The 24,224-nt window shown below is 49.2% G+C and overlaps 1 protein-coding gene across 2 annotated transcripts; it reads left to right on the forward strand.

Moving 5' to 3' along the window:
• The first annotated feature begins 14,665 nt into the window (after nucleotides 1–14,665).
• Nucleotides 14,666–23,674, forward strand: SLC29A2 (solute carrier family 29 member 2). Of its 2 annotated transcripts, none has more exons than XM_045895222.3 (12): nucleotides 14,666–15,677; nucleotides 15,931–16,012; nucleotides 17,503–17,663; nucleotides 17,898–18,037; nucleotides 18,442–18,576; nucleotides 19,235–19,332; nucleotides 19,546–19,630; nucleotides 20,180–20,313; nucleotides 20,555–20,660; nucleotides 20,781–20,866; nucleotides 21,649–21,848; nucleotides 22,544–23,668. In XM_045895222.3, the coding sequence occupies exons 1-12, from the start codon at nucleotides 15,649–15,651 to the stop codon at nucleotides 22,653–22,655; spliced, it is 1,368 nt and encodes a 455-aa protein (XP_045751178.1). In that variant the 5' UTR covers nucleotides 14,666–15,648; the 3' UTR covers nucleotides 22,656–23,668. The 2 variants fall into 2 exon arrangements, with proteins under 2 accessions (XP_045751178.1, XP_064432207.1); XM_064576137.1 differs by having other exon boundaries at nucleotides 14,690–15,677; nucleotides 21,766–21,848; nucleotides 22,544–23,674.
• The last annotated feature ends 550 nt before the right edge of the window (nucleotides 23,675–24,224 follow it).

Genomic DNA, 24,224 nt, shown 5'->3' on the forward strand with positions numbered 1-24,224 from the left:
CCCCAAGATCAAAAGTTGCATGCTCTACCAACTGAGCCAGCCAGATGCCTGCAATTGTTATTCTTTTTTTTAGATGTATGTATTTATTTGAGAGAGAAAGAGTGTGAGATAGAGAAGTGCAAGTAGGGGGAGGGGCAGAGGGTGAGGGACAAAAACAGACTCCCTGATGAATGCAGAGCCCGCCTTGGGGCTGGATCTCATGACCCTGAAATCTTGACCTGAGGCAAAACCAAGGGTCCGAGCTTAACCAACTGAGCCACCCAACTACCTGCCCCCGCAATTGTTATTCCTTTTTTTTTAAGATTTTTTTTTTATTTGAGAGCGAGAGAGCTCAAGCCTGAATGGGGAGGGTGCAGAGGAAGAAGCAGACTTCCCGCTAAGCAGGGAGCCAGACGTTGGAGCTCCATCCCAGGACCCTGGGATCATCACCTGAGCTGAAGGCAGGCACTTACTGAGCCACCCAAGTGCCCCATGCAATTGTTATTCATATTAAAACTCAATTGCCCCATCTTTGGCCTCTTCACAAAGGCATCTGAGATCTTTTGAGTGTGACCCGAGCAGCCTTTGGTAGCTTTTTACTATCTGGTGTGACAAGATATTCCAGGCTCCGGGCATTTCTGGATCAAAGATTATGCACCTTTTACATTTAAATTTTTATGAAATCCAATTGATCATTTTTCTTCTTTTATAGATCATGCTTTTGGTGTCCTATCTAAGAAAACTGTCCCAACCTGAAACTAACGCTACATAATATGTCAATTACACTTCAATAATAACTTACAAAAAGAAAATCGTCCCTAACCTAAGATCAAAATTATTTCCTGTTTTCATTTATAATTTTCATAGTTTAAAGCCCTTACACTTAAGCTAGATGTTCCATACTCCATGATTTTGATGACAGCGTGTCTGCAGTCTAGATTAGGTTTTGTTAACAGAAACATGCACAGAGTTTTAATTAGAAATGTAAAAATGTTATTTTTATGATTTTAAAAAGGAAAATGTTCTTGATTTGATTTTTATTTAGTTTTTTAAGTTCATTTATTTGTCTTTTTAGTAATCTCTATGCCCAACATGCAGCTCCAACTCAGGACCCTGAGATAAAGAGTCACATGCTCTTCCGACTGAGCCAGCCAGGCACCCTGATATTTGTTTATTTATTTATTTATTTATTTACTTACTTATTTATTTGAGAGAGAGAGAGAGAGTGCACACATGCAAGTGTGAGCGGCAGAGAGAGAATCTCAAGCAAGCTCCACATTCAGGGCAGAATCCAATGCTTGATCTCACAATCCTGAGCTGAAATCAAGAGTCCAATGTTTAACTGACTGAGCCACCCAGGCGCCCCAATCTTTATTTATTTTTAATTACACAAATGACACAGGAGAATAAACTGTACCAAAAGAGCAAAAGTACATAGAGTAGAAAGTGAAAGTCACTCTTGCATACATTGTTATTCATTCATTCAAGAAATCTGGGTTAGCTGCCCATTCACACATTACTTCCACAATTCAAGATTCATTAGTCTACATACAAAAATGTTGTATACAGTATGCTGTTGACATATTACGGCAATAACTTTACCATTTTCCCATAGCTACATTCTCTTATTCCAAAGACAGTAAAACGAAAATCTTTGTATCACGACAGACTTTGTATGTGCAGAGGGTAACTCAGAGGATGCAGGTTCTGGGGACAAAAGAACCGTATCTTGTTGTTCCCCAAGACTAAAATGAGAAGGCTTTCCAGTGGTGCTGATGTCTTTCAGATGTGTTAAAAAGAAAACTGAAGTTGCAAGACAAGTCAGGGGCTTTCTTGTTATGACTACTTCCTAAAGATGTAGGAAGAGTTTAGTTGTGTGTTTTTAAATCTAATTTCAAATTATCATCATCATGGGCCAGCTTCTTCTTCACTCTCCCCAGTTAACTGAACATCGAAATAACGAGAAAGACACATATGATGGGTTTTTTTTTTAAGATTTATTTATTTATTTGAGAGAGCGAGAATGAGAGAGAGTACATGAGAGGGGGGAGGGTCAGAGGGAGAAGCAGGCTCCTCGCTGAGCAGGGAGCCCGATGCGGGACTCAATCCCGGGACTCCAGGATCATGACCTGAGCCGAAGGCAGTTCTTTAACCAACTGAGCCACCCAGGCGCCCGACACATATGATGTTTTTGACATAAAATCCAGAACAGAGATGCTAACAGCTCCCAGTGAATCACCAATCTTGACTTCATCTGAAGGGCATTGGGGTATTTCTCATCTGCTTCAGCTGAAGAATCATCTTGGCATGATCTCCACCTGTAAGCAGGTCCAGCCAATCACTCATTCTTTTCTTTTTTTTTTTTTAAGATTTTATTTATTTATTTGAGAGAGAGAGAGAGCCCAAGGGGGGATAGGGTCAAAGGGAGAAGCAGACTCCCTGCTGAGCAGGGAGCCCGATGTGGGTGGGACTCGATCCCTGGACTCCAGGATCATGACCTGAGCCGAAAGCAGTCGCTTAACCAACTGAGCCACCCAGACGCCCTCACCCATTATTTTCTTACTGTGTCTCTGGTGTCCTTCACAAATTCCTGCAGTTTCATCTCCAAAGGCAAAATAGATCAGTGTCATTTCAATAGATTTTAAGTCATCAAATACCAAATCATTCTGCATTGAAAGAGCTGTGCTTAAAAAATGTAACTTAAAAATGTAACTTTATTTCTTCTACCATCTTCGGAGCCTAGAGTTGTAAAACTAAGCAGAAGCTTACTTGAGGATTCCGGTCCACTGAGTGGGTCTTCCTTCTTTGGCTGCAGGATCTGACTGGTAACTACACACAGTCCTAAAAATACAATCTCCATGGTTTTATTAGCCCGTGTTGCTAGAAATCCTGTCCTTATCAATAGAGGGCGCTGAAGAGCCACTGAAGGAAGAAAGGATTTTCCTGGTTCTGATATGTCTCCCCTGCCAGTCTCTTGCGGAACCCCTTTCTCTAGCGCTCATTCTCTCTCTCTCTCTCTCTCAATTCCAGTGGAAGGGCGCCTGAGTGGCTCAGTCAGTTAAGCATCCGACTCTTGATCTCAGCTCAGGTCTTGATCTCAGAGTCATGAGTTTAAGCCCTGTGTTGGGCTCCACGCTGGGCATAGAGCCTTACTTAAAAATAAAAAAAAAAATTTAAATTAAATAAATTCCAGTGTAGTTAACATACAGCATTATATTAGTTTCAAGTGTACAATATAGTGATTCAACAGCTCCATATATTACTCAGTGCTCATCATGATAAATGTACTCTTAATTCCCATCACCTATTTCACACCCCCCCCACACCTCCCCTCTGGCAACCACAAGTTTGTTCTCTATAGATAAGAAACTGTTTTTTGGTTTGATTCTTTTTTTTCTTTTGTCCATTTGTTTTGTTTCTTAAATTCCACATATGAGTGAAACCATATGGTATTTGTCTTTCTCTGGCTTATTTCACTTAGCATAATATTCTCTAGATCCATCCATGTTATTGCAAATGGCAAGATTTCATTCTTTTTTGTATTATAAATATAAAATATTCCATTGTGTATATAGACCACATCTTTTTTATCCATTCATCTATCGACGGACATGGGCTTCTTCCATAGTTTGGCTATTGTAAATAATGCTGCAATAAACATAGGGGTGCATATTTCCCTTCAAATTACTGTTTTCATATTCTTCAAGTAAATACCCAGTAGTGCCATTCCTGGGTCTTAGGCTAGTTCTATTTTTAATTTTTTGAGGAACCTCCATACTGTCTTCCACAGTGGCTGCACCAGCTTGCATTCTTGCCAACGGTGCACAAGGGTTCCTTTTTTTCCACATCCTCACCAACACTTATTTCTCTTTTTTTTAAGATTGTATTTATTTATTTGGGGGAGAGAGAGGGAGAGTGAGAGAGAGAGGGAGAGTGAGAGAGAGAGAGAGAGTGAGAGAGAGAGAGAGTGAGAGAGAGAGAGAGTGAGAGAGAGAGGGAGAGATCACGAGCAGGGGGGAAGGTAAAGGGAGAAGCAGACTCCCCACTGAGCAGGGAGCCCGATGTGGGACTCGATCCCAGGACCGCGGGATCATGACCTGAGCTGAAGACAGACACTTAACGGACTGAGCCACCCAGGCGCCCACACTTGTTGTTTCTTGAGTTTTTGATTTTAGCCACTCTGACAGATGTGAGGTGGTACTCATTGTGATTTTGATTTGCATTTCCCTGCTGATGAACGACGTGGAGCATCTTTTCATATGTCTGTTGGCCATCTGGATGTCTTCTTTGGAGAAATGTCTGTTCGGGTCTTCTGCCCATCTAATGCTCAGCTCTCGGGCAGGCAGTTTTCTCACAATAGGTTCGTCGTGGGCACAGCTTCCTTGAGCATCTGTGTCATGCAGACAGGTTTTTCCAGTGGTCAGCTCCTGCCGAGGTCAGCTTTCCCAGCTCCCAGTTCCTGAGCAGGCGGTGGCCAACAGGATGCAGCAGCCAGCCTCCGCCCCTGGCACATCCTCCGGTGGCTCTGCAGTGTTGCCAGCAAGGCACTTCGGTGACCCCTTGTTGTCCTCTCCGGTGAGGTCTGGCCCCCAGCCTAGGTGTGGGAGTGCTCTTCCTCGGGCACTCTATCTCAGCCCTATAGGTGGGGACTACTCCCTAGATGCACTATCCCTTTGTTCTTCAGAATTCTCTGTAACTCCTACTAGTAAATCCCCCATTATCCCAATCCCCTGAAAATAATTCTTTATATTAAATTCCCCCTATTCAAATTACTATGTGGATCATGTCTCCTGGCTGGACTCTAACTCATACAATAATATCATAATGTCCTTTGATAGTCTTTCGGGCAAGTCTGACTTCCTGGCTCTTTTTCAGACTGTCATTATTTATTCTCCCTCATTTTTTCTTTACGATGAATTTCAAAAATCAGGGTATTTTTTAAAAAATCAGTTTTCAAATGCTATGAAACAATCCTTAAGGTTTTAATTAGGATAACATTGAAATAACATGTTAAATTGTTGAGAATGGGCATCTTTGTGATACAAATAAGTCTTCCTATCCAGAAACATGAGTTAGATCCTGAGACAGGTAATGCTCTCCATTGTTGCATCTCTTTATCCTTGCTCGTGGAAAATTGTTTCTTTGTTTGGCTGTGATTTCCTTAAGAAGGTCTTGTATGCCCCCAGAGTGGTCCCCTGGTTGCTACTGCTGGGCATCCAAGACACAGAAACAGCTTGGGATTATTTTTTTTAATAATTTCTCAGCTTGAGTTTACCACCCAATGGGCTAATTCAAGCTCCACGCCTGCCTGAAGATGAAAAAAACTTTTTTTTTCCCTAGCTGGGTCCACAGCTGAGACAAGCTTTCTAACTGCCTCCCTGGCCCAGTGGGAAGCTTGTTGGTCTTCCTAATAAAGCGATTGCAGCCTTTAAGGGTCCTAGCTTTGTGCAAAGGTCCCATTTCAAACTCATCCCGTCTCAAAGCCTGAGGGTTCATTTTTTGTTCTTAAGCGAGGTTAAAAACCAAGCTTTCGCCTTTGGAGAGCCTATAAGCAAGTGTTAGATTGCCCCCTTGTGGAAACCCCAGACAAGGTTGAGATGGGCTTTTTAGGTCCCTGCAGATAGGACCCATTAGAATGGTTAACACTTCCTCCCCACCACTGAGCTATCTATAATTATCTGAAAGAGTTCCTTCCTATGCTTAAGAGAGAATACGTTTATACTCAATAACACGAGAGTGACATGGGTCTGGAGGACCCCTAGGATGCGAAAAATGTAATGTTCCTCATTCCTATCCCGCTCTGCTTAGGTCATAACTACAGCTACAGAAGGGGAGACCTGGACATATTGCCAACAGCAGCTCAGGTAGCTGCTCCCCAACTGACAGCCACCACCCTGCTGGTTAATGGAAGGGCTTCCTGGGATCCGCGGGACACAGAGGACTGCAGCGCTGTCTCCTTAGGCAGAGCCTCATGTTAGTCAATCTCATGGCACCTGGTTCTTCAGAAGGAAAGAGCATAGAGAATAAAAAAGAATTTGACTCCTCACCCCAACCCTTAAAGAGACTTGTCTGGGAGGGCTGCAGACAGCCTGCAAAACTGTGGGAACAGAGGTCTGTTTCCTGGCTCAATGCATCCTCCCTAGATTCTGGGGGCCGCGTGATGCATGGGCTCTGATGGATGCCATGCCAGGACCATCACTCCCAAAGTAAAATTGAGTCCTAAACTAAGTTTTTATTAATCTTTCTCCTTATTGCAGTGGTATATTGTAGTGCGTGTCCTTCTTGAGAGTGCAGACTCAGAAGCAACACAGCCTGGTTCCAAGTTCTGGCTCTGCCCCTTTATACTTGTGAGACCAGATAAGTGACTTAACGTCTCTATGCTTCCTCATCGGTAAAATGGGGGCATTAACAACACTTCCCCCTAAGGTTGTGTGAATGAATGAGTGGACCCATGTGAAGAGCTTAGAATAGTGGCTTAGAATAGAATGTACTAAGTCCTCAACATACACTAATTTTAAGTCTATAGAAGAAAAGCAAACAAGCAACAAAGACCATGCCAAGTCTCTAACCCTTCCCAGCCCCTGCAACTGCCAACCTCTCAGCTCACAGGCTGCTTCTCTGGTACTCAGGTTCCTCTGTGCTTCTAGTACTCGAGGATTCCAGATTTCCCTTTCCTCCTTACAAGCTCGGCCTTGCACTACATTTGTGGAATCAGATATTTCATTCCACATCTTTAAGGATTGTAGTTGAAAACATTCAGCACTGGCCTGATCTTACATTCAGACCAGAAGCTCTGCCTTCATTTCTCCAGCCTGTCTGCCATCCGTCACTGAAAGCATCTGAACTGAATTAGAAGGCGTTTGCAACAGGGCAGGCTAAGCTGCTGAAACAAACAGGCCCCAGAAGTGTTTGATTCTCTCTCGTGTAACAGTTTAAGATGGCAGGTCCAGGTTGGTGGAGAGCTCTGCCCAAGCACTGGGCATGACATCATGATTCAAGCACTGGGCTGACATGGGAGTTGCCATCTTCTGCATAAAGCTCCCATGAACCGCTGGTGGTGGCCATTCCAGCCCTCAGGATGGGGAAAAGGCATGGAGGCACAAATGGAAGTTTCTACGGGCCAGTCCAGAAATTGGCATGTGTCACTTCAGTCAAATTCTGTGGGAGAAATTTAACACATGGCCAAAGCCAACTCCAAAGGAGCCTGAGAAGTGAAGTGTAGATGGTGTCACATGCCCCGTGAAAAGTCTCTTACTACCAAAGAAGAGAAAGGATTTTTGTGGATAGCAAGTGGTCTCTGCCACAGAAGCCTAATTAGATTTGGAGATTGGGCAGGAGGAGGTCAGCAGCCAGGACCTCTCTCAGGAAGGGACATTTCAGGAGGGGTCAGAGTTACTTGGAGGATAAAATGCTCACATTGTCTTCAAGAATAGAAAATTTGGAGTATCCTGGGAAGCAAAAGGGGTGGTATGGCTGCTGGTGGGCTGAGGGGAGCAGAGCCAGCTGGGACTAGGGGGTGTCAGGAGCCCACCCAGGCTGAATCTTACAGGCCTTGTACAGACTCAGCTCTAACTCTGAGAACAGTGGGAATCTATCCAAAAGTGTACGCAGGGAGCTGATATAATGCAATTTTCATTTTTCAAAAAAGATTTATTTATTTATTTAAGAGAGAGAGAAGAGAGAGCATGAGAGCAGGGGGAGGGGCACATGGGGAGGGAGAGGGACAAGCAGACTCCACACTGAGTGGTGAGCCCCATCAGGGCTCAATCTCAGGATCCTGAGATCATGACATGAGCTGAAACCAAGAGTTGGCTGCCTGACTTAGCCACCCAGGGGCCCCCAATTTTCATTTTTATTTTTTAAAAATTTAAAAAGATTTATTTATTTATTTTTAAAGGTTTTATTTATTTATTCATGGGAGACAGAGAGAGAGAGAGAGAGAGAGGCAGAGGGTGAAGAAGGCTCCCCAAGGGGCAGGACTCGATCCCAGGACCCTGGGATCATGACCCGAGCTGCAGGCAGATGCTTAATCAACTGAGCCACCCAGATGCCCTAAAGATTTATTTATTTGAGAGAGAGAGAGAAAAGACAGAGCGTGCGTGAGTGGGGGGAGGGGCAGAGGGTGAGGGACAGAGAATCTCAAGCAGACTCCCCACTGAGTGTGGAGCCCTACGCAGGGCTAGATCCCAGGACCCTGAAATTGTGACCTGAGCCGTAACCAAGAGTCAGCCACTTAACCAACGGAGCCACCCAGGCACCCCCATCCCCCCTCATTTTCATTTTTAAAAGGTCACTTTGACTCCCAGTGCCCAGATTTTGGTTTCTAAATACCATTCTCCAATAAAAGCAGCAGGGCTCCTTGGAGGAAAGGCTGATTCAGGGCTAGGGCAGGGAAAAGTCAAGATGAACCTGGAACGTTTTGTAGTAGCAGAAAACGAGGCAGTACTTAAAACAACAAAAGGATGGGGGCATGTCAAAGGGACAGAACAACCAACTTGAAAGAACTCCCAGTGGCCAGGGCTGGAAAAACCTGAGCAGCGAGGTAAATAATGTAGTACTAGATTATAACTCAAAGTGTAAAATATATATACGTGAGTCCACAGTGACATAAATAAATGGGAAAGAAGAGACAAATCTTCCTTACAAAGAATTCCAGATAGTGTATGTAGCTCCTTTGACTATGGGCACGTGTGGCAACTGGCTTCCCAAAGGATACATTCAGTATGGAAAGAGAAAATAGTAGTTTCACAGTGGATAAACTTGGCAATGTGGCAAGATATCGAAGTTAACATCGCCAGTGATGTCATGTTGATATCAGGTACTCTTGTTAGAAGGGCATGTCACCTTTTGGGTATTCCCGCCCCCCAATACAAGTCTAGTCATAGTAAAAACAGAAAAACCCAAGTCGGGGAATATTCTATAGAATTCCTTACCAGTACTTCTCAAAAGTGTTAAAGTCGTGAAAAACAAGGAAAGGCTGAGAAAAAGGCACAGGTTAGAGGGGCCTGAGGAGTTTAGTTAATAATAATGCATGTTAGGGGTGCCTGGGTGGTAAAGTCGGTTAAACATCCAACTCTTTTTTTTTTTTTAAGATTTTATTTATTTATTTGACAGAGAGATAGAGAGAGAGTGCAAGTAGGCAGAGCAGCAGGCAGAGGGAGAATCAGGCTCCCCGCTGAGCAGGGAGCCTGATGTGGGGCTCAATCCCAGGACCATGGGATCATGACCTGAGCCGAAGGCAGTCGCTTAACCAACTGAGCCACCCAGGCACAAAGCGTCCAACTCCTAGTTTCAGCTGAGGTTGTGATCTCAGGTTACTGGGATCAAGTCCTGCATTAGGCTCCAGGCTCAGTGAGGAGTCTGCTTGGGATTCTCTCCCTCTCCCTTTCCCTCTGCTCCTCCCCCTGCTCTCTCATGCTCTCTCTCTCTCTCAAATAAATAAAGTCTTAAAAAAAAATCAGTCAATGCAAAATGTCTATAGGGCTGAGGTTGAGAAACCCTGATCCATAGAAACTCCTGCACAGATGTCCACAGGATATACGCAGTGGGTACAATACCACTCAGAGCAGCATTGCTTAGACTAGAATACAAGTGGAAACAAGCCAAAGAGGCCTGCAACATTTATCCAACAAGATAAACACCGTGTGGCAGTGAATAGTGCCATGAATAGTGAATGAAAAATAACCATATACATCATGAATGAATCTCAAAAATGTGTTGAATTTTTAAGAAGTAAGTTACATTTGTATGAAGTTCAAAACCAAGTGAGCTAAACAAAAATCAGTTTGGGATGGATGCATCCAGAAGGCTGTGGTAAAACTCACAGCAAGTGCAGTGACCTTTCAACATGTTATTTGAGCATCCCTCTCCCCTGCCTGATGGGGGGTGGGAGGAGGAATGATCCTTAGAAGGACAGTATTGTCTCCCAGGGTCCTGGAGAATTTTGTCTTGGTAATCACAGTCACGGGAGGAGAGGGCAGTAATTGCAATTAGTGGCTGAGGCCAGGGATAATAGTTATCCCCAAATGCACAAGACAGTCCCACACGAAGAAAACCTGTCCTGCATCCTGAACAACTTTTAACTGACTCCTTGGACATTCATATAGATTAAAAACAAAACAAAACAAAACAAAAAAACTTTCACAAAAATTTAACTCAAGAGGAATCTTAGACCAAAATGTAAAACACAAAGCAATAAGACCTCTAGAAGATTACATAGGAAAAAAAAATCTAGGTGAACTTGGGTTTGGTGATAAGCATTTAGATACAACACCAAAAGAATGATCCATGAAAGAGAAAAAAGTGGTAAGATGGACTTCATTAAAATTAAAACCTTCTGCTCTGTGAAAGGATTTGTTGAGAGAATGAAGAGACAAGCCACAGACTAGCGGGAGATATTTGCAAAAAACATATCTGTATTAAAAAAAAAAAACCTTAGAAACTTTTTTTTAAAGATTTTATTTATTTATTTGAGAGAGAGAATGAGCACATGAGAAGGGGGAGGGTCAGAGGGAGAAGCAGACTCCCCACCGAGCAGGGAGCCCGATGCGGGACTCGATCCTGGGACTCCAGGATCGTGACCTGAGCCGAAGGCAGTCGCTTAACCAACTGAGCCACCCAGGCGCCCTGCTTAGAAACTTTTTAAAAAAGATTTTATTTATTTGAGAGAGAGAGAGAACAAGAGAGCATGCATGAGAGGAGGTGGCAAGGGAAGGAAAGGGAGAGGGACAAGCAAACTCCGAGTCAGGGCTCAATCTCACAGCCCCGAGATCATGATCTGAGCCAAAATCAAGAGTCCGATACTTAATGGACTGAGCCACCCAGGTGCCCTGCAAAACATATATCTGATCAAGGACTTATATCCAAAATACACAAAGAACTCTTAAAACTCAGCAATAAGAAAACAACACAATTCAAAAGTGGGTAAAAGATCTGAAAAGACACTTTGCTAAAGAAGATCCACAGATGGTAAATAAGCATGTGAAAAGATGCTCATCATAATATGTCATTAGGGAATTGCAAATGAAAACAACAGGATGCCACTACCTACCTATTGGAATGACCAAAATCTAAAACCCTGACAATACCAAATGCTGATGACGATGTGGAGCAACCAGAATGCTCATTCATTGCTGGTAAGAATGCAAAATGGTATGGGCACTCGAAAGTTTGGGAGTTACTTAGAAAACTAAATGTTGGAGCGCCTGGGTGGCTCAGTCGGTTAAGCCGCTGCCTTCGAGTCAGGTCATGATCCCGGGGTCCTGGGATCGAGCCCTGCATCGGGCTCCCCGCTCAGCGGGAAGCCTGCTTCTCCCTCTCCCTCTGCCTGCCTCTCTGCCTACTTGTTCTCTCTCTCTCTCTCTATCAAATAAATGAATAAACTCTTTTTTAAAAAAAAGAAAACTAAATGTAGTTTGGCCACACGATCCACCAGTCATACTCCTGGGTATTTACCCAATTGAGTTGGAAACGTATGTCCACACAAACACATGCACATGAATGTTTACAGCAGCTTTATTCATGATCGCCCAAAACTGGAAGCAGCCAAGATGTCCTGCAATAGGTAAGTGGATAAACAAACTGTAATAATCCGTATAATGGAATACTATTCAGTATTAGAAAAAAAAGTGAGCTATTGAGCCACAAAAAGACATGGAGAAATCTTAAAGGCATATTGCTGAGTGAAAGAATCCATTCTGGGGCGCCTGGGTGGCTCAGATGGTTAAGCGTCTGCCTTTGGCTCAGGTCATGATCCCAGGGTCCTAGGATTGAACCCCACGTGGGGCTCCCTGCTCAGTGGGGAGTCTGCTTCTCCCTCTCCCTCTCCCCCTCCTTGTGCTCTCTGTCTCTCTCTCAAATGAATAAATAAAATCTTAAAAAAGAAAGAAAGAAAGAAAGAAAGAAAGAAAGAATCAATCCAGCCTGAAAAGACTACATTCTGTCTGATTCCTACTACATGATGTTTCAGAAAAGGCAAAACTATTTTGACAGTAAAAAGATGAGTAGTTTCTGGGGATTCAGGGGTTGGAGGGAAGGGTTGCATAGGTGGCCTGAAAAGACTACATTCTGTCTGATTCCTACTACATGATGTTTCAGAAAAGGCAAAACTATTTTGACAGTAAAAAGATGAGTAGTTTCTGGGGATTCAGGGGTTGGAGGGAAGGGTTGCATAGGTGACATATGAGGGACTTTTAGGGCAGTGAAATTATTCTGTATAACACCATAATAGTGGATACAGGACATGATGCATCTGTCAAAATCCATATAAACACAGAGTGAATCTTAGTGTAAACTATGGGCTATACTTAATAATAATGTATTGATGTGGGTTCATAAATTATAACAAATGTACCACAATAAAGCAAGATGTTAATAATTAGGTCAACTGGGGAACAGGGTGGGAGGGTGAGGATATGGGAACTCTATGTACTATTTACAACTGTTCTATAAATCTAAAATGGCACTAAAAATAAAATCTCTTCATTTTGAAAACCAAGCTGATGATTTTCTGAGCCTGGCCCCTAACCCCATTTTCTGCATGGACACACTGCATTGTTTGTAAGGTTGGAGAATACACAGCATCCTTCAGTAACACAGCCACTGTCTAGGTAAAGAGACAGCTGCACTTGGTTTTGTTTGGAGCCTTGCCAAGACTTGGTCACCACTTCAGAAAGTCGCATCACCAACAGCAAACTAGAGGGTCTTTGAGTGGCCGGCTCATCACCTGCCTGCATGGTGCGCACACTGCAGCCGTTAGATTCACTGTGGTTAAAAAATAAAAAAAATAAAAATAAAAATATTCACTGTGGTTTTATAAAGAGGGACCCCCACCCGACTGCTCCACTGTGCCTGAGCATTTGCATATTCAAACACACACTATTTTATTACTAAATACTTCTACTTATCCTGTGTAGTACAATTAGGACATTATATTGACTTTTTTTTTTTTTGGTGTAGAGATAGGTTTTATTACATATTAATTCACTGCAGGATAGCAACAAAACATTTGTTATATTTGTGATTGACTAAGTCTGAGAGTTGAGAACCTCTCCTTTAAATTGACATCCAAACTCTTTCCTCCTGTCCTAACCGGCAGTCTCAGCCCTCTGCTCCCCGCCCACCCGCCCCTCACCCAGCCCCAGGCCTGCCAAAGGGATCTGTTTGTCTGTCTCAGAATGTACCAGCATTCCCAGGTCCCTGGTCTTGGTACAGGCTGTTCTCTCCCTGAAATGCCTTCATTTTCTTCACTCACCTTCTCAACAAATGCAGCGTCCCCCAGGCTCAGTTCCTCATGACCTTCCTTTGAAACCTGAGCCACAGCTGTGCCCTACCTGCAGTCCCTTTCACTTAATTTTCCTTATTGCTTTTTTAAGATTTTATTTTTAATTAATCTCTACACACAACGTGGGGCTCAAACTCACAAGCCTGAGATCAAGGGTCACATGCTGCCCCAACTGAGCCAGCCGGGCGCCCCTACTTGATTGTCTTTAAATGACTCATTTTTCAGAAATTAATTTTGAATTTATATTAAATTATAAACAAATTTATCTTTTATCTTTTATACTTTTTCTTAAAGTATAGTTGACCCACAATGTTACATTAGTTTCAGGTGTAAAATAAACACATTTCTTTCTAAATTAAATAAATTATAAAAAATAAATTATAAAAATTTAATCTTTCATTATTTTAACAAACTTATGTTTTAATTTTTTAATATTTAATTTTTATTTAATTCTAATAAATTTATAAACGTTTATATATTATACATATTATCTTTCAAAGAAAAGTGCATATCATTATCATAAATACGAAGCTAGCATCAGTAGCCCTAAAAATAAAGCAGCAATAAAAATAGAGAAGGAGGGGAGCCTGGGTGGCTTAGTCGGTTAAGCATCTGCCTTCAGTTCAGGTCAAGATCCCAGGGTCTTGGGATCCAGTCCCTTATAGGGCTTCCCGCTCAGTGGGGAGCCTGCTTCTCCCTGTCTCTCTGCCCCTCCCCCTGCTTGTGCTCCTGAGCGCGCGCGCGCGCTCTCTGTCAAATAAATAAATAAATAAAATCTTTTAAAAAATAGAGAAGGAACATGAACATTAATAACCTCTGTTTAGATAAAGTCGTCAGCAGAAGCCCTGAAGCCATCTCTGTTAGAGAAAGGGAGAGAGACCAACAGGTGTTAGAAACATGTTAGCACCAAGTTGAGACTTTCCTCTTCACATATTCCAAAGGCTTGAAAACAAATTGAAAAGAGAGTAACTTTCTCTTTCAGTGTAATTTAATGCTGTCTCTTTTCTCCCTCAAGTCGCTGTATGTTACTACAATCCATTTATTTACTCAGCATTTATCAAGCACCTGCTACCAACCAGGCAGGAGCGCTAGATGTTTGCAATAATAAAACACTGAGCCAGACAAGCACAGTCTTTGCCCCATAGACTCACAGTCGACTGGAGAAACACACACACGTAATCTGGTGTGTGGTCATAAAATTTCATTGCTTATGAAAATAATTTGTGATTTAGAGCCTCTCACTTCTCCAGCATCCCCCATATGTACGGTGAGTGCAGAGCAAACAGACCCACTTGTAAATTACATGAGTTAGAGCAAATTAATTCCAAAATTGCAATGGTCTATAATCTTTTCGAAGTTTTTCACAGGAAAAAAAAAAAGTGGGAGGTGGGTGCCTCTTAATAGGTTTGGTGTACTGTGCCCTGGGGCCGCCCGAAAGTTGTTTGTTTGTTTGTTTGTTTAGCGGCAGGGTTGGGAGAGCACCTCCGGGTCACCCTTTCCTCCAGAGCCTTTGCTTAACCCGTTGCTGCCCCGAATGCAGCTCAGCCACGCTGTCGCCAGGAAGCCCGCCTGGGCTCCCCAGCTGGGCCCACGCCGCCGCAGTGCGCCCCAAAGGCCCGGCGCTTCCCCAGGCACCGGCTTGGAGGAGGAGAACCCGTCTGTCCGTCCGTCCTCCAGACCCGCGGGGGGCTCCGACAGCACCACCATCTGGCCCTCTCCTTGGCCTCCCGAAGCACCCAGCTCGGAGCAGCCGCCAGGACGGCTGGCGGCCGACGCTCGGGTTACCCCTGGGCGAGCGGGCTCCTCAGAGGGCTCCCGCGTTACCCCGCGCTGCGCGGCTCCGACACCACCTCCGAATTGGCTGGGGGGGAAGAAGCCGCACCAGGTCCGCTGGCCAGCTCCGGGCGGGGGAGGGGCGCGGTACCTCCCCTACTGCCTCCCCCACCCCGCCCGCCGAGGTCCGGGACGGGTGCCCGCGGGGCGGGGAGGCCCCAGGGGACCTTCTCGGGTCAGCCGCCTCTAAGCCGCCCCGGACCGCGGGGGTAGTCGTGGGTCCGAGGACCGCGAGGTTGAGCAGGGTCCAACGCGGGAGTCGAGTCCGGGCCAAGAGGAGGTGGGGAGGGGTGGTGCGACCCTCTGTCCCCGCCCCGGAGGCGGAGCGAGGTCCGAGCCGGTGGAGCCTGACTCCCTTGGAAATCAGTCCCGGCCTTCCTCCCCAGCTCCCGCCTCGCCCCCGCCCCGTCCCCTTCGGGGAGACCCTACCCCCCTCCCTCTGTCCACTGCCCGCAAGACCCAGTCTCCCCGATCCTCCGGCCCTCGGGCCCCCGCGTAGGTGCAGGTGCAGCACGCCACCTCCCTCCCACCCCCGCGCATCCCGCTGGGCGGCCATGGCGCGAGGAGACGCCCCACAGGACAGGCGAGTTGGGGACCCGGTGGGGTGCGGACGGGGATCCGGGTGGTCGTGGGCAACGCAGCCCCGCTGCCTTCGGGCGCTCCGAGGCGCAAAGCAGACTGGATGGAACTACAATTCCCATCAGCCGCCTCCCTCGGCTGCCTGAGCCGGCGTGATGGGGGTTGTAGTCCGCTCTGCGGAGGGGGTTGCCTGGGAGGCGGGGGGGCGCGGCTGAGGCGTTGCGTCCTCAGGGTGACCTTCTGACTGATCCCCACAGCTACCACCTGGTCGGGATCAGCTTCTTTATCCTGGGCCTGGGCACGCTGCTTCCCTGGAACTTCTTCATTACGGCCATCCCGGTGAGACTCGCAGCTAGAGTGCCCGCCTCATGGCCACAACCACCATCAGCCTTGGACGTGCAGCCTTTGACTCCTCATTATGCCAGTTTGCGCGTTTGTCCGCTGAAGCACCGAGCCTCAGAGAGGGGAGGCGCCCCTCTCATAGACAGGAAAGGTCAAGGGATGCCCAGATCCTACAGGGGCAAGGCCACCAGCAGGGGGGTGGGGGGTGGGGGGTGGGGTTGTACCTAGGGAAGAATTATCCACCCCCCACCCCTGTTTGTCATTATTCCCTGGCTAGTCATTCCTGGGCTAATCCACTCCCAAAGTGGGTTATCCAAGACTTTGGTTTTCCTTGAAATAGCACAAATTACATGAATTCATCCAACAGTCAATAATGTGCATCTACTGTGAACCAGGCCCTCTTCTTGGCACTGGGGCTATGGGAATAAACACAACAGAGGAAGCCTCCACCCTCATGGAGCTTACATTCTCTCAAGGGAAGGCAGCAATGTGGGGTTTGTGTTCTCTTTGGGACTGGGTTATTCATATATATTCAATGCAACAACTTTCCAGATGTCTCTTCAGTGTCTGGCACTCTGCTGGGCCCTGGAGACCCAAAGATGAATCAACCCCCTGGTCTTGAGAGGGAGCTGGGTACCAAAGAGCCATTAATAATTTAATATGGCACCTACCACCCCAGGCTTGGAGCAAAGTCCTTTGGGTCCCCAGAGGAGGGAATAATTCTTTGTGCTTCATAGAAGAGGTGATTTGTAACTTGGGAGAAGGGTAGGTAAAGCATTGGTGTTTGGGGGCTGGGGGGAAGTGGGAGGAAAGGGGGAAGGCATTCCAGGTAGAGATGACAGCCTTGCAAAGGCACCAAGGCAGGGGAATGCCAGACTGTTCAGAGAAGGAGCCAGAGTGTGGGGTCCCTAGAGCTTAGCAGGACGGAGCAGGAGATGCAACACAAAAGGGAGGCCAGGATCTGGTTCTGAAGGGCTCCCAGTGTTGTTCCAAAATCTTGGGGCTTTGCCCTGTAGGCAACAGGGAACCGTGGGCAGCGGGGAGGAAGAAGTTAAGCAGAGGCTTAACGAATGTGTATTCCAGAGAGAAAGCAGTTGGTCAGCACCTAGGCCAGGGCCTGGCTTACAGTAGACACTCAATAAATCCTTAGAAATCTACAAGGTGCTGCCGGAGTGGGGGTAGAGGCTTGAACCAGGGCACTGCAGAGGAAGCGTGATTCAAAGATGGAGCAAGGCCCAAGTTGGGGGTTCTTAGGGCTTGGGCTCTGTCCCAGACATCAGCTGTTCAATTCAGGGAACATTCATCAAGCTCCGACTGTGTGCCAGGTGCTAGGATCAGTGCAAGGACAAACAGACAGCTCCTGCAGACTTTAACTGAGCAATCCCAAGCATGGGAGGAGCAGAGAGGAAAGGCTGGGGGGCTCCTCCAGGTAGGTTGGAGGGTGACCCTGTACCCCCCCTGTGCACCCACCCCCGGCATTCTGGCAGTACTTCCAGGGGCGGCTGGCTGGGGCCAACACCACCACCGGGATCCTGGACACCAACCACACAGGCCCTGCAGACACCTTCAACTTCAACAACTGGGTGACGCTGCTGTCCCAGCTGCCCCTGCTGCTCTTCACACTCCTCAACTCCTTCCTGTACCAGTGGTGAGAGGCCCCGCCCCTTGGGCTCTCCGCGGGCCATCCCTCTGTGGTACCTCCACCACCCCTGCTAAGGAAGCTCCATCTGGGCCCAGGGAAGACCTCCCATCCTTCCTCCACTCCCCCTGCATGCCCGCCCCCCCAGATCCCACTGTCCAACCCTGGGCTCAATCTCTTGCCTACCTCCCCCTGCCGGGCCGGGGTCCAGCTGCTGCCCACTCTGCCCCTACTTATGAGCAGCATCCCTGAGACGGTGCGGATTCTGGGCAGCCTGCTGGTCATCCTGCTGCTCTTCGCCCTGACGGCGGCGTTGGTCAAGGTGGACATGAGCCCTGGGCCCTTCTTCTCCATCACCATGGCCTCTGTTTGGTTCATCAACTGTGAGTACTGCTGCCCCCCCCACCTCCCCACCCCGCACACCCAGAGCTTCAGCCCAGCCTCCTCTGTAGCTGAAAGGACCCAATGTATCCAAGAGGGAAAGACAGTGGCAGCAGTAACACTCCTATCCCTGATGAGAAACTGAGGCCCAGGGGGAGAAGAAAAGTCACTTGTCCTAAACCTACCATGACCTAAGATCAGGCCTCCTGGCCCCCAGCCCCTCAGACCTATGGCTGCACCTGAGAAGAAGGAAGAAGGGGAAGGGGGTTGTTACACCAGGGTGCCCAAAGTCTCATGCCTGCCCAGCCTCGTCCAGAGTCTCCTGGGCACCCTGCCACCGCCTCCTCCAGGGAGCCTCTAAGGCCTGCCTCGTTGAGCAGCAGCCCCCACTCTTCTCCCTCCACAGCCTTCTGTGCAGTTCTGCAGGGCAGCCTCTTCGGGCAGCTGGGCACCATGCCTTCCACCTACAGCACCCTCTTCCTCAGCGGCCAGGGCCTGGCTGGGATCTTCGCTGCCCTGGCCATGCTCATGTCCATGGCCAGTGAGTGGACTTGGGTGGCTGGAGGGCAGGGGTGGCCTCTGGGATTCTGGGGAGCAGACCAAGTGTGCTAGGAGGGAGATGCCTTGGGTTCTGGGTAGAGATGGAGGTGATGGGGAGCAGGGGGTTGGGTTTGGGGGTAGGGAGTGGGGCTCTTGGACCCAGTGAGAGAGTGATCAGGTGAGGACTGGGTTAACTTGAGGCCAGGGGCAGGATTCCTGAGGCTGCTGCTGGGAAGTGGCGGCAGCCTGGGGTGCAGGGAAGGGGGGACAGGTTTAGGATTCAGGTAAACTTGGTTGGAATCCTAGTTCTACTGCTCCCCAGCCAGGGGCACTGGACAAGTCACTTCACTTGTGTCAGTTTCCCCACTGATGTGCTTCTTATAGCTCTGTCCTGAGACTGTAAGGAGTCTGCAATAAAAATGAGCACATAATAGGTGCTCAACAAAAGTGACAAGTAGGGAGGAATGAGAGAAGCAAAGGGCTGGGCTGGGGACCTGCACAGGTTCCTGAGTTTGTCAGTGAGCAGATCGGAAGAGGCCAGGAGGTGAATCTGAGAAGTGCATGATGGGAAGGGGGACAAGAGTCATTACCACCCCCCCACCCCCGTGGGAGCCAATGGAACCAGCCCTGTCCACTCTGCAGCTGAAGTTTCTGCACAGGTGGCGTGGATGCCCAGACCTCCGCCCTGGGGTACTTCATCACACCCTGCGTGGGCATCTTCATGTCCATCGTGTGTTACCTGAGCCTGCCCCACCTGGTGAGCCTGGTATTGGGCTCAAGGCCCCACTTCAGAGCATCTCAGATATAGCTCTGGGTCTGAGGCCCTGAGAGCGGCCAGGGGAGGAGGAGGAAGGGACCTGATCCCCAGAGGAGTCAGCCACTGGGGGACTCCAGCCTCTAAGTCGACAGGGTGGAGAGGGATCCAGACACCTTCGCCAAGCCAGGCAGGGCCAACGCTTTCCTTCTGCAGGAGTTTGCCCGCTACTATCTAGCCAAGAAACCATCACAGGCGCCAGGTCAGGAGCTGGAGACCAAAGCCGAGCTCCTCCAGTCTGGTGAGCTTGGGACCCTGCTGCGGAGGGGAAAGACCCTGGGGAGGCTAAAGCTACCTCCGCAGGGAAGCATTTCCCCTCTGTGATACCTCCCCATCTAGAGTCCTGACCCCTAGTAGCCTTGTGTGAGCAGACACAGAAGAAATTCAGCGGGAGGAAAGTCATCCCTGTTGGCTTAGAGCTTCAGTTTTCCCCTCTATAAAATGAGGGGACAATAGAGCTCCAACATACTAGTTCTGGATCCAAATGCATTTGTTTGAACCCTGGCCTCACAACATCCAACCTGGGTAACCTTAGGCAAGTCCCTTAACCTCTCTGAGCCTCAGTTTCTTTATTTGGAAAGCAGTAGAAGTGAGATAATCCATCTAAGGTGCTTAACTCTGCCCGACACACTATGCGCTTCCTAAGTAGTAGCTTAGCGTATTTCCATAGTTAATTCTCTTTGCCTACATCCCGGGCTGGAGGAGAGTCACTTGTTTTTAACTGCTGGGAATCGCCGTCCATCGAGCCTGGCTGTCACAGGCATGACGCTGCCCTCCCCTCTTGCCCCAGATGAGAACGGTATTCCCAACAGCCCCCAGAAGGTAGCCCTGACTCTGGATCTGGACGCTGAGAAGGAGCCAGAGTTGGAGCCAGAGGAGCCCCAGAAGCCAGGAAAACCTTCAGTTTTCATTGTCTTCCAAAAGGTTTGGCTTGGATATGGCCCCCAACCACCTGCTCTCTCCAGCCCTCTCTAAAGACCCTTAGAATGGAGTGGGGCCCTAGTGCTCGCCTTGTCCACTTCAAGGTGCCAGGGTCATAGTGGGTCGGGAACACAGCGAGGCCAGGCCCCAGGTGTCCTGCCCCCGGGCCAGGGCTTGGAGGTTGGGGCTGTGTGTTGGGTCCTAGTCGGCCCTGCCTGCTTACACCCCTGCCTCTGGCTCTCAGATCTGGCTGACGGCACTGTGCCTTGTGCTGGTCTTCACCGTCACTCTGTCCGTGTTCCCTGCGATCACGGCCATGGTGACCAGCTCCACCAGTCCTGGGAAGTGGAGTGAGTGCTGGGAAGCAGAAGAGGGCAGGGCAGGGGAGGAGGAGAGGGAGGGAAGAGGAATGATGGGGAAGGGGAGGGAGGAGGGAGGAGGGGCCAGGACGAGCCCTCTTTCTCTCCCAGGTCAGTTCTTCAACCCCATCTGCTGCTTCCTTCTCTTCAACATCATGGACTGGGTGGGACGGAGCCTGACCTCCTACTTCCTGTGGGTGAGCACACCTGGGCTGGGGGGTCTCTGATGGTTTCAAGAAGCAGTTGGGGATCAGAGGGTGTGAAAGAGCTCAGAAAGGTGATCTCCCCAAAGCCGGACCATTCTAGATCTGGCAACAGAATAGCTGGCCAAGTGGTAGTGAACACCTGACCCCTGGAGGTATGCAAGCCAGGGCTTGGACTGTGAACTCTTTGAAAGCAGAAGTCATGTCCAATTGACCTATGTCCCCAGCATCCAGCCCAGGACCTGGCCCTCGGTGCCCAGCCCAGAGACCCTTACATGGAGGTTCCTGTCCCATGTGAGAGGCTGGACAAGGTTCCTAGTGTTTGGGTTGCTTTTAGCCAACGTGCTGCTTCTCTAAATGAAATCTTCCAAGGAGATGCAACAAATAAAGCAGGCCAAAGAGGACCTGCTCTGATCCCAGCTGGGCTGGGGCCTGGATCCCCAGCCTCCAATCCCATTCAGCAGCACTGCCTGCCCCAAAGGGATCTGTGGAACCCCCAGGGGTACTTGGAGGAACCCAGCTAGAAAACCAAAGATGCTGTGTAAGGTCTCCAGTTCTGCCATGCAGAGAGCCCAAGCTGGAGATCAGGAGGGGTGGAGGAGGCTAGCCCCAGGCCAGTCCTTGATTGCTGGGTGGCCTTGGCCCAGCCCCTCACTCTCCAGAGGCCTCAGTGCTGGGCCCTCACTGGCTCACATAGAGTAGGAGGTCAGGGGAAGAGACAGAGTCCAGGCGGGGTGGGCTCCCAGGGACGGCCCTCAGCCCAGCCTCTGCCACAGCCGGATGAGGACAGCCGGCTTCTGCCCCTGCTTGTCTGCCTGCGAATCCTGTTCGTGCCACTCTTCATGCTGTGCCACGTGCCCGAGAGGTCCCGGCTGCCCATCCTCTTCCCACAGGATGCCTACTTCATCACTTTCATGCTGCTCTTCGCTGTTTCCAATGGTTACCTGATGTCCCTCACCATGTGCCTGGCGCCCAGGTCTGGGGGCCAGGAGGGAGGGCCTGGGGGTGGGGAGGTGGGCCTGCCGAGAGGGGAGCCCATTCGGCTTCTGGCCAGCCCGGCCCTAGCTGTCTCTAGGCCTCGCTGGTGCTCCCCTGTCAGGTCAGGCCTTACCTGCTGAGCTGGCCCAAGGGCAGGAGCTAGGGAGAGGGAGCCTCAGCTGGGGGCATTCCTGCCAACAAAGTAGCCCAGGGACTCCTTCTAGAGCCTCCCCTCTGGGCCTGTTTCCCCATCTATGAAATAAATGGATCGAACTACCATTCCTTTAGGCCCCAGATCCTCCCAAAATTCTCAGCTGAAGGTGGAGCTAAAGTCTTGATCCAAAGTGGGGGTTCGTGGGCTATTTACTCTAGGGACAATGGAGTTGAGAATCCAGAGAGAGTAAAGGTGACAGGGAGGACCAGGCTGGGATGTTTTGTGGAGCATGAAGGCAGTGGAATCTAGAATCCTATAACACTGGGCCTGCAGGGCCCGAGAGATGTCCTTGGCAGTGGCCTTGCTTTATAGATCAGGAAACTGAAGTCCAGAGAGAAGGGCCTAATTATGGTGACCCAGAGGTGGGGTCAGCCCAGACTAGAATTCAGGTGTCCTGTTTTACAGGGGGCAGAGGGCACGGGGCTGGGTCCAGGTTTGGCCCTGTGTTTCCTAAGAGCTCCTACTCCTGTGTGTTCTAGGCAGGTGCTGCCACATGAGAGGGAGGTGGCCGGCACCCTCATGACCTTCTTCCTGGCCCTGGGGCTCTCCTGTGGAGCCGCCTTCTCCTTCCTCTTCAAGGCTCTGCTCTGAAGTGCTCCGTCCAGGGCTCGCCCACAACTCTCTTCTTGCTGTCCCTTCGGAGCTGAGACCCCAACGCAGGGGGAATGGCGAGCTGGGTTCAAGCCTCTGCTGGGCGGGGGCCCCTTGGTCTGGGGGTGCCAGGAGGAAGTGGGTGCTGCTCTCCTTCCCCGGCTGGTGTCCACTTGGGGGCTGCAAGGAAGAATTCACCAGCAGTCATTCTAACCCTCACCCAGGAATGGAGCTGACGCACAGAGACAGACTATTTAGAGGCACACAAGACCTCATTCCAAGGGCGCCAATCAGGGAAAAGAGGGCCAAGGGCCATGACCCTTCCCCCCATCATGAGTATATTTGTTAATCTCAAGAAATGCACTTGCTAATCTGTGGGGATCAGAGGCCACCAGTGGGGTCTTGCCAGTGGTGTGGCCCGTGTGGCCGGTGTGGCCCAGCCTCAGGTTGAGAGTGGGAGTGGGGAGCTCCTCCTCTCCCCGGGCCTCAGTAGCCCCAGGATCAAATCTCTCAGACCCCAGGGCAGAGGATGCCAGGGAAGCTGAGGGCAGCAGGGAAAAGGAACAGACATTAGGGATCTGAGGGTACTCACGGGATCCCGTGGGCCCCAAACAGTGTTTTCATTGCCAAGACTTAACTGTCTCCACTCCCCAGAGCCTCCATGGGTGCGCTGCACTTTACAATGTGCAAAGCTCTTCCATCCCCAAGTCACACTGAGACCCTTGAGGGGAGCCAGGCAGGGATTATGCTCTCCCTTTGTGCAGGTGAGGAAACCAGGTCTCAGGGGGAAATGACTGGTCCGTGGCAGAGCCAGGACCCAGCCCCCACCTCCCTCCTCCCTGTAGGTGCTGTTCTTCCTGCCCACTACCTGCTTCTCTTTCCCTCAAGAGGCTCAAGGCAGGAGTCCTAAGCACTTACTCCACGTTTTGGCTGTTTCTCCCTCCAACCTTGCTCCTGGGTCTAATAACAACCTTCTTCATTTGTATAATCAATTCACTGAGTCTTTATTTCCAAAGTGCTTTCAGCTCTATTGTCTTTGATGAGCTGGGTGGGGTAGGGATGTTTGTACCCATTTGACAGATGGGATGACTGAGGCCCTGAGAGGGACAGGGATTCGTGGGCATCCCTATGCTGGGCCTTCTTGACCACACAGTGGTCTGTGCTCCTGGGCAGAGCACCCAGCTGCATGAACAACTATTGTTCTCCCCATCCACCTCTGCCTCCCCAGCCCCACTCCTTCTCAAAAATGGAGCCTCAGGGAGGCAGTCAGCGAATTTTCTGGAGGGATGGAGAAAAGGCCTGCTTCACCACACACCTGTACTACCCTGCTCAGCCCAGAGAAAAGCAAAGTCATCAGAGGCACTGGCCTTTCTGCCCACGTGTCCCCCCACCCCCCCATCCCCGCCTTCCAGAACATTCACTGAGCAGCTATTATATACCAGGCCCTGAGCCAGCACAGGGTCCCTGCTCAGAGGTGAGATATGACCTTGGGAGCTGAAATAAAGCCACAGGGCAGGCCCCAAGGCCACAGGAATTAGAATGTAACATGGGATGGGGTCTGTGAGGGAC

This window comes from Mirounga angustirostris, unplaced genomic scaffold (assembly GCF_029215605.1).
Source record: "Mirounga angustirostris isolate CCGP_5_RB_7025 unplaced genomic scaffold, mMirAng1.0.hap1 SCAF_13, whole genome shotgun sequence".
Lineage (NCBI taxonomy): Eukaryota > Metazoa > Chordata > Mammalia > Carnivora > Phocidae > Mirounga > Mirounga angustirostris.

Excerpts from the sequence above, each read along its gene's own strand:
- SLC29A2 (XM_045895222.3), top strand. The coding sequence starts at position 15,649 with ATGGCGCGAGGAGACGCCCCACAGGACAG. Across the intron at positions 18,577-19,234 it reads CATGCTCATGTCCATGGCCA|GTGGCGTGGATGCCCAGACC; the intron begins GTGAGTGGACTT and ends GTTTCTGCACAG. Across the intron at positions 20,314-20,554 it reads TTTTCATTGTCTTCCAAAAG|ATCTGGCTGACGGCACTGTG; the intron begins GTTTGGCTTGGA and ends TCTGGCTCTCAG.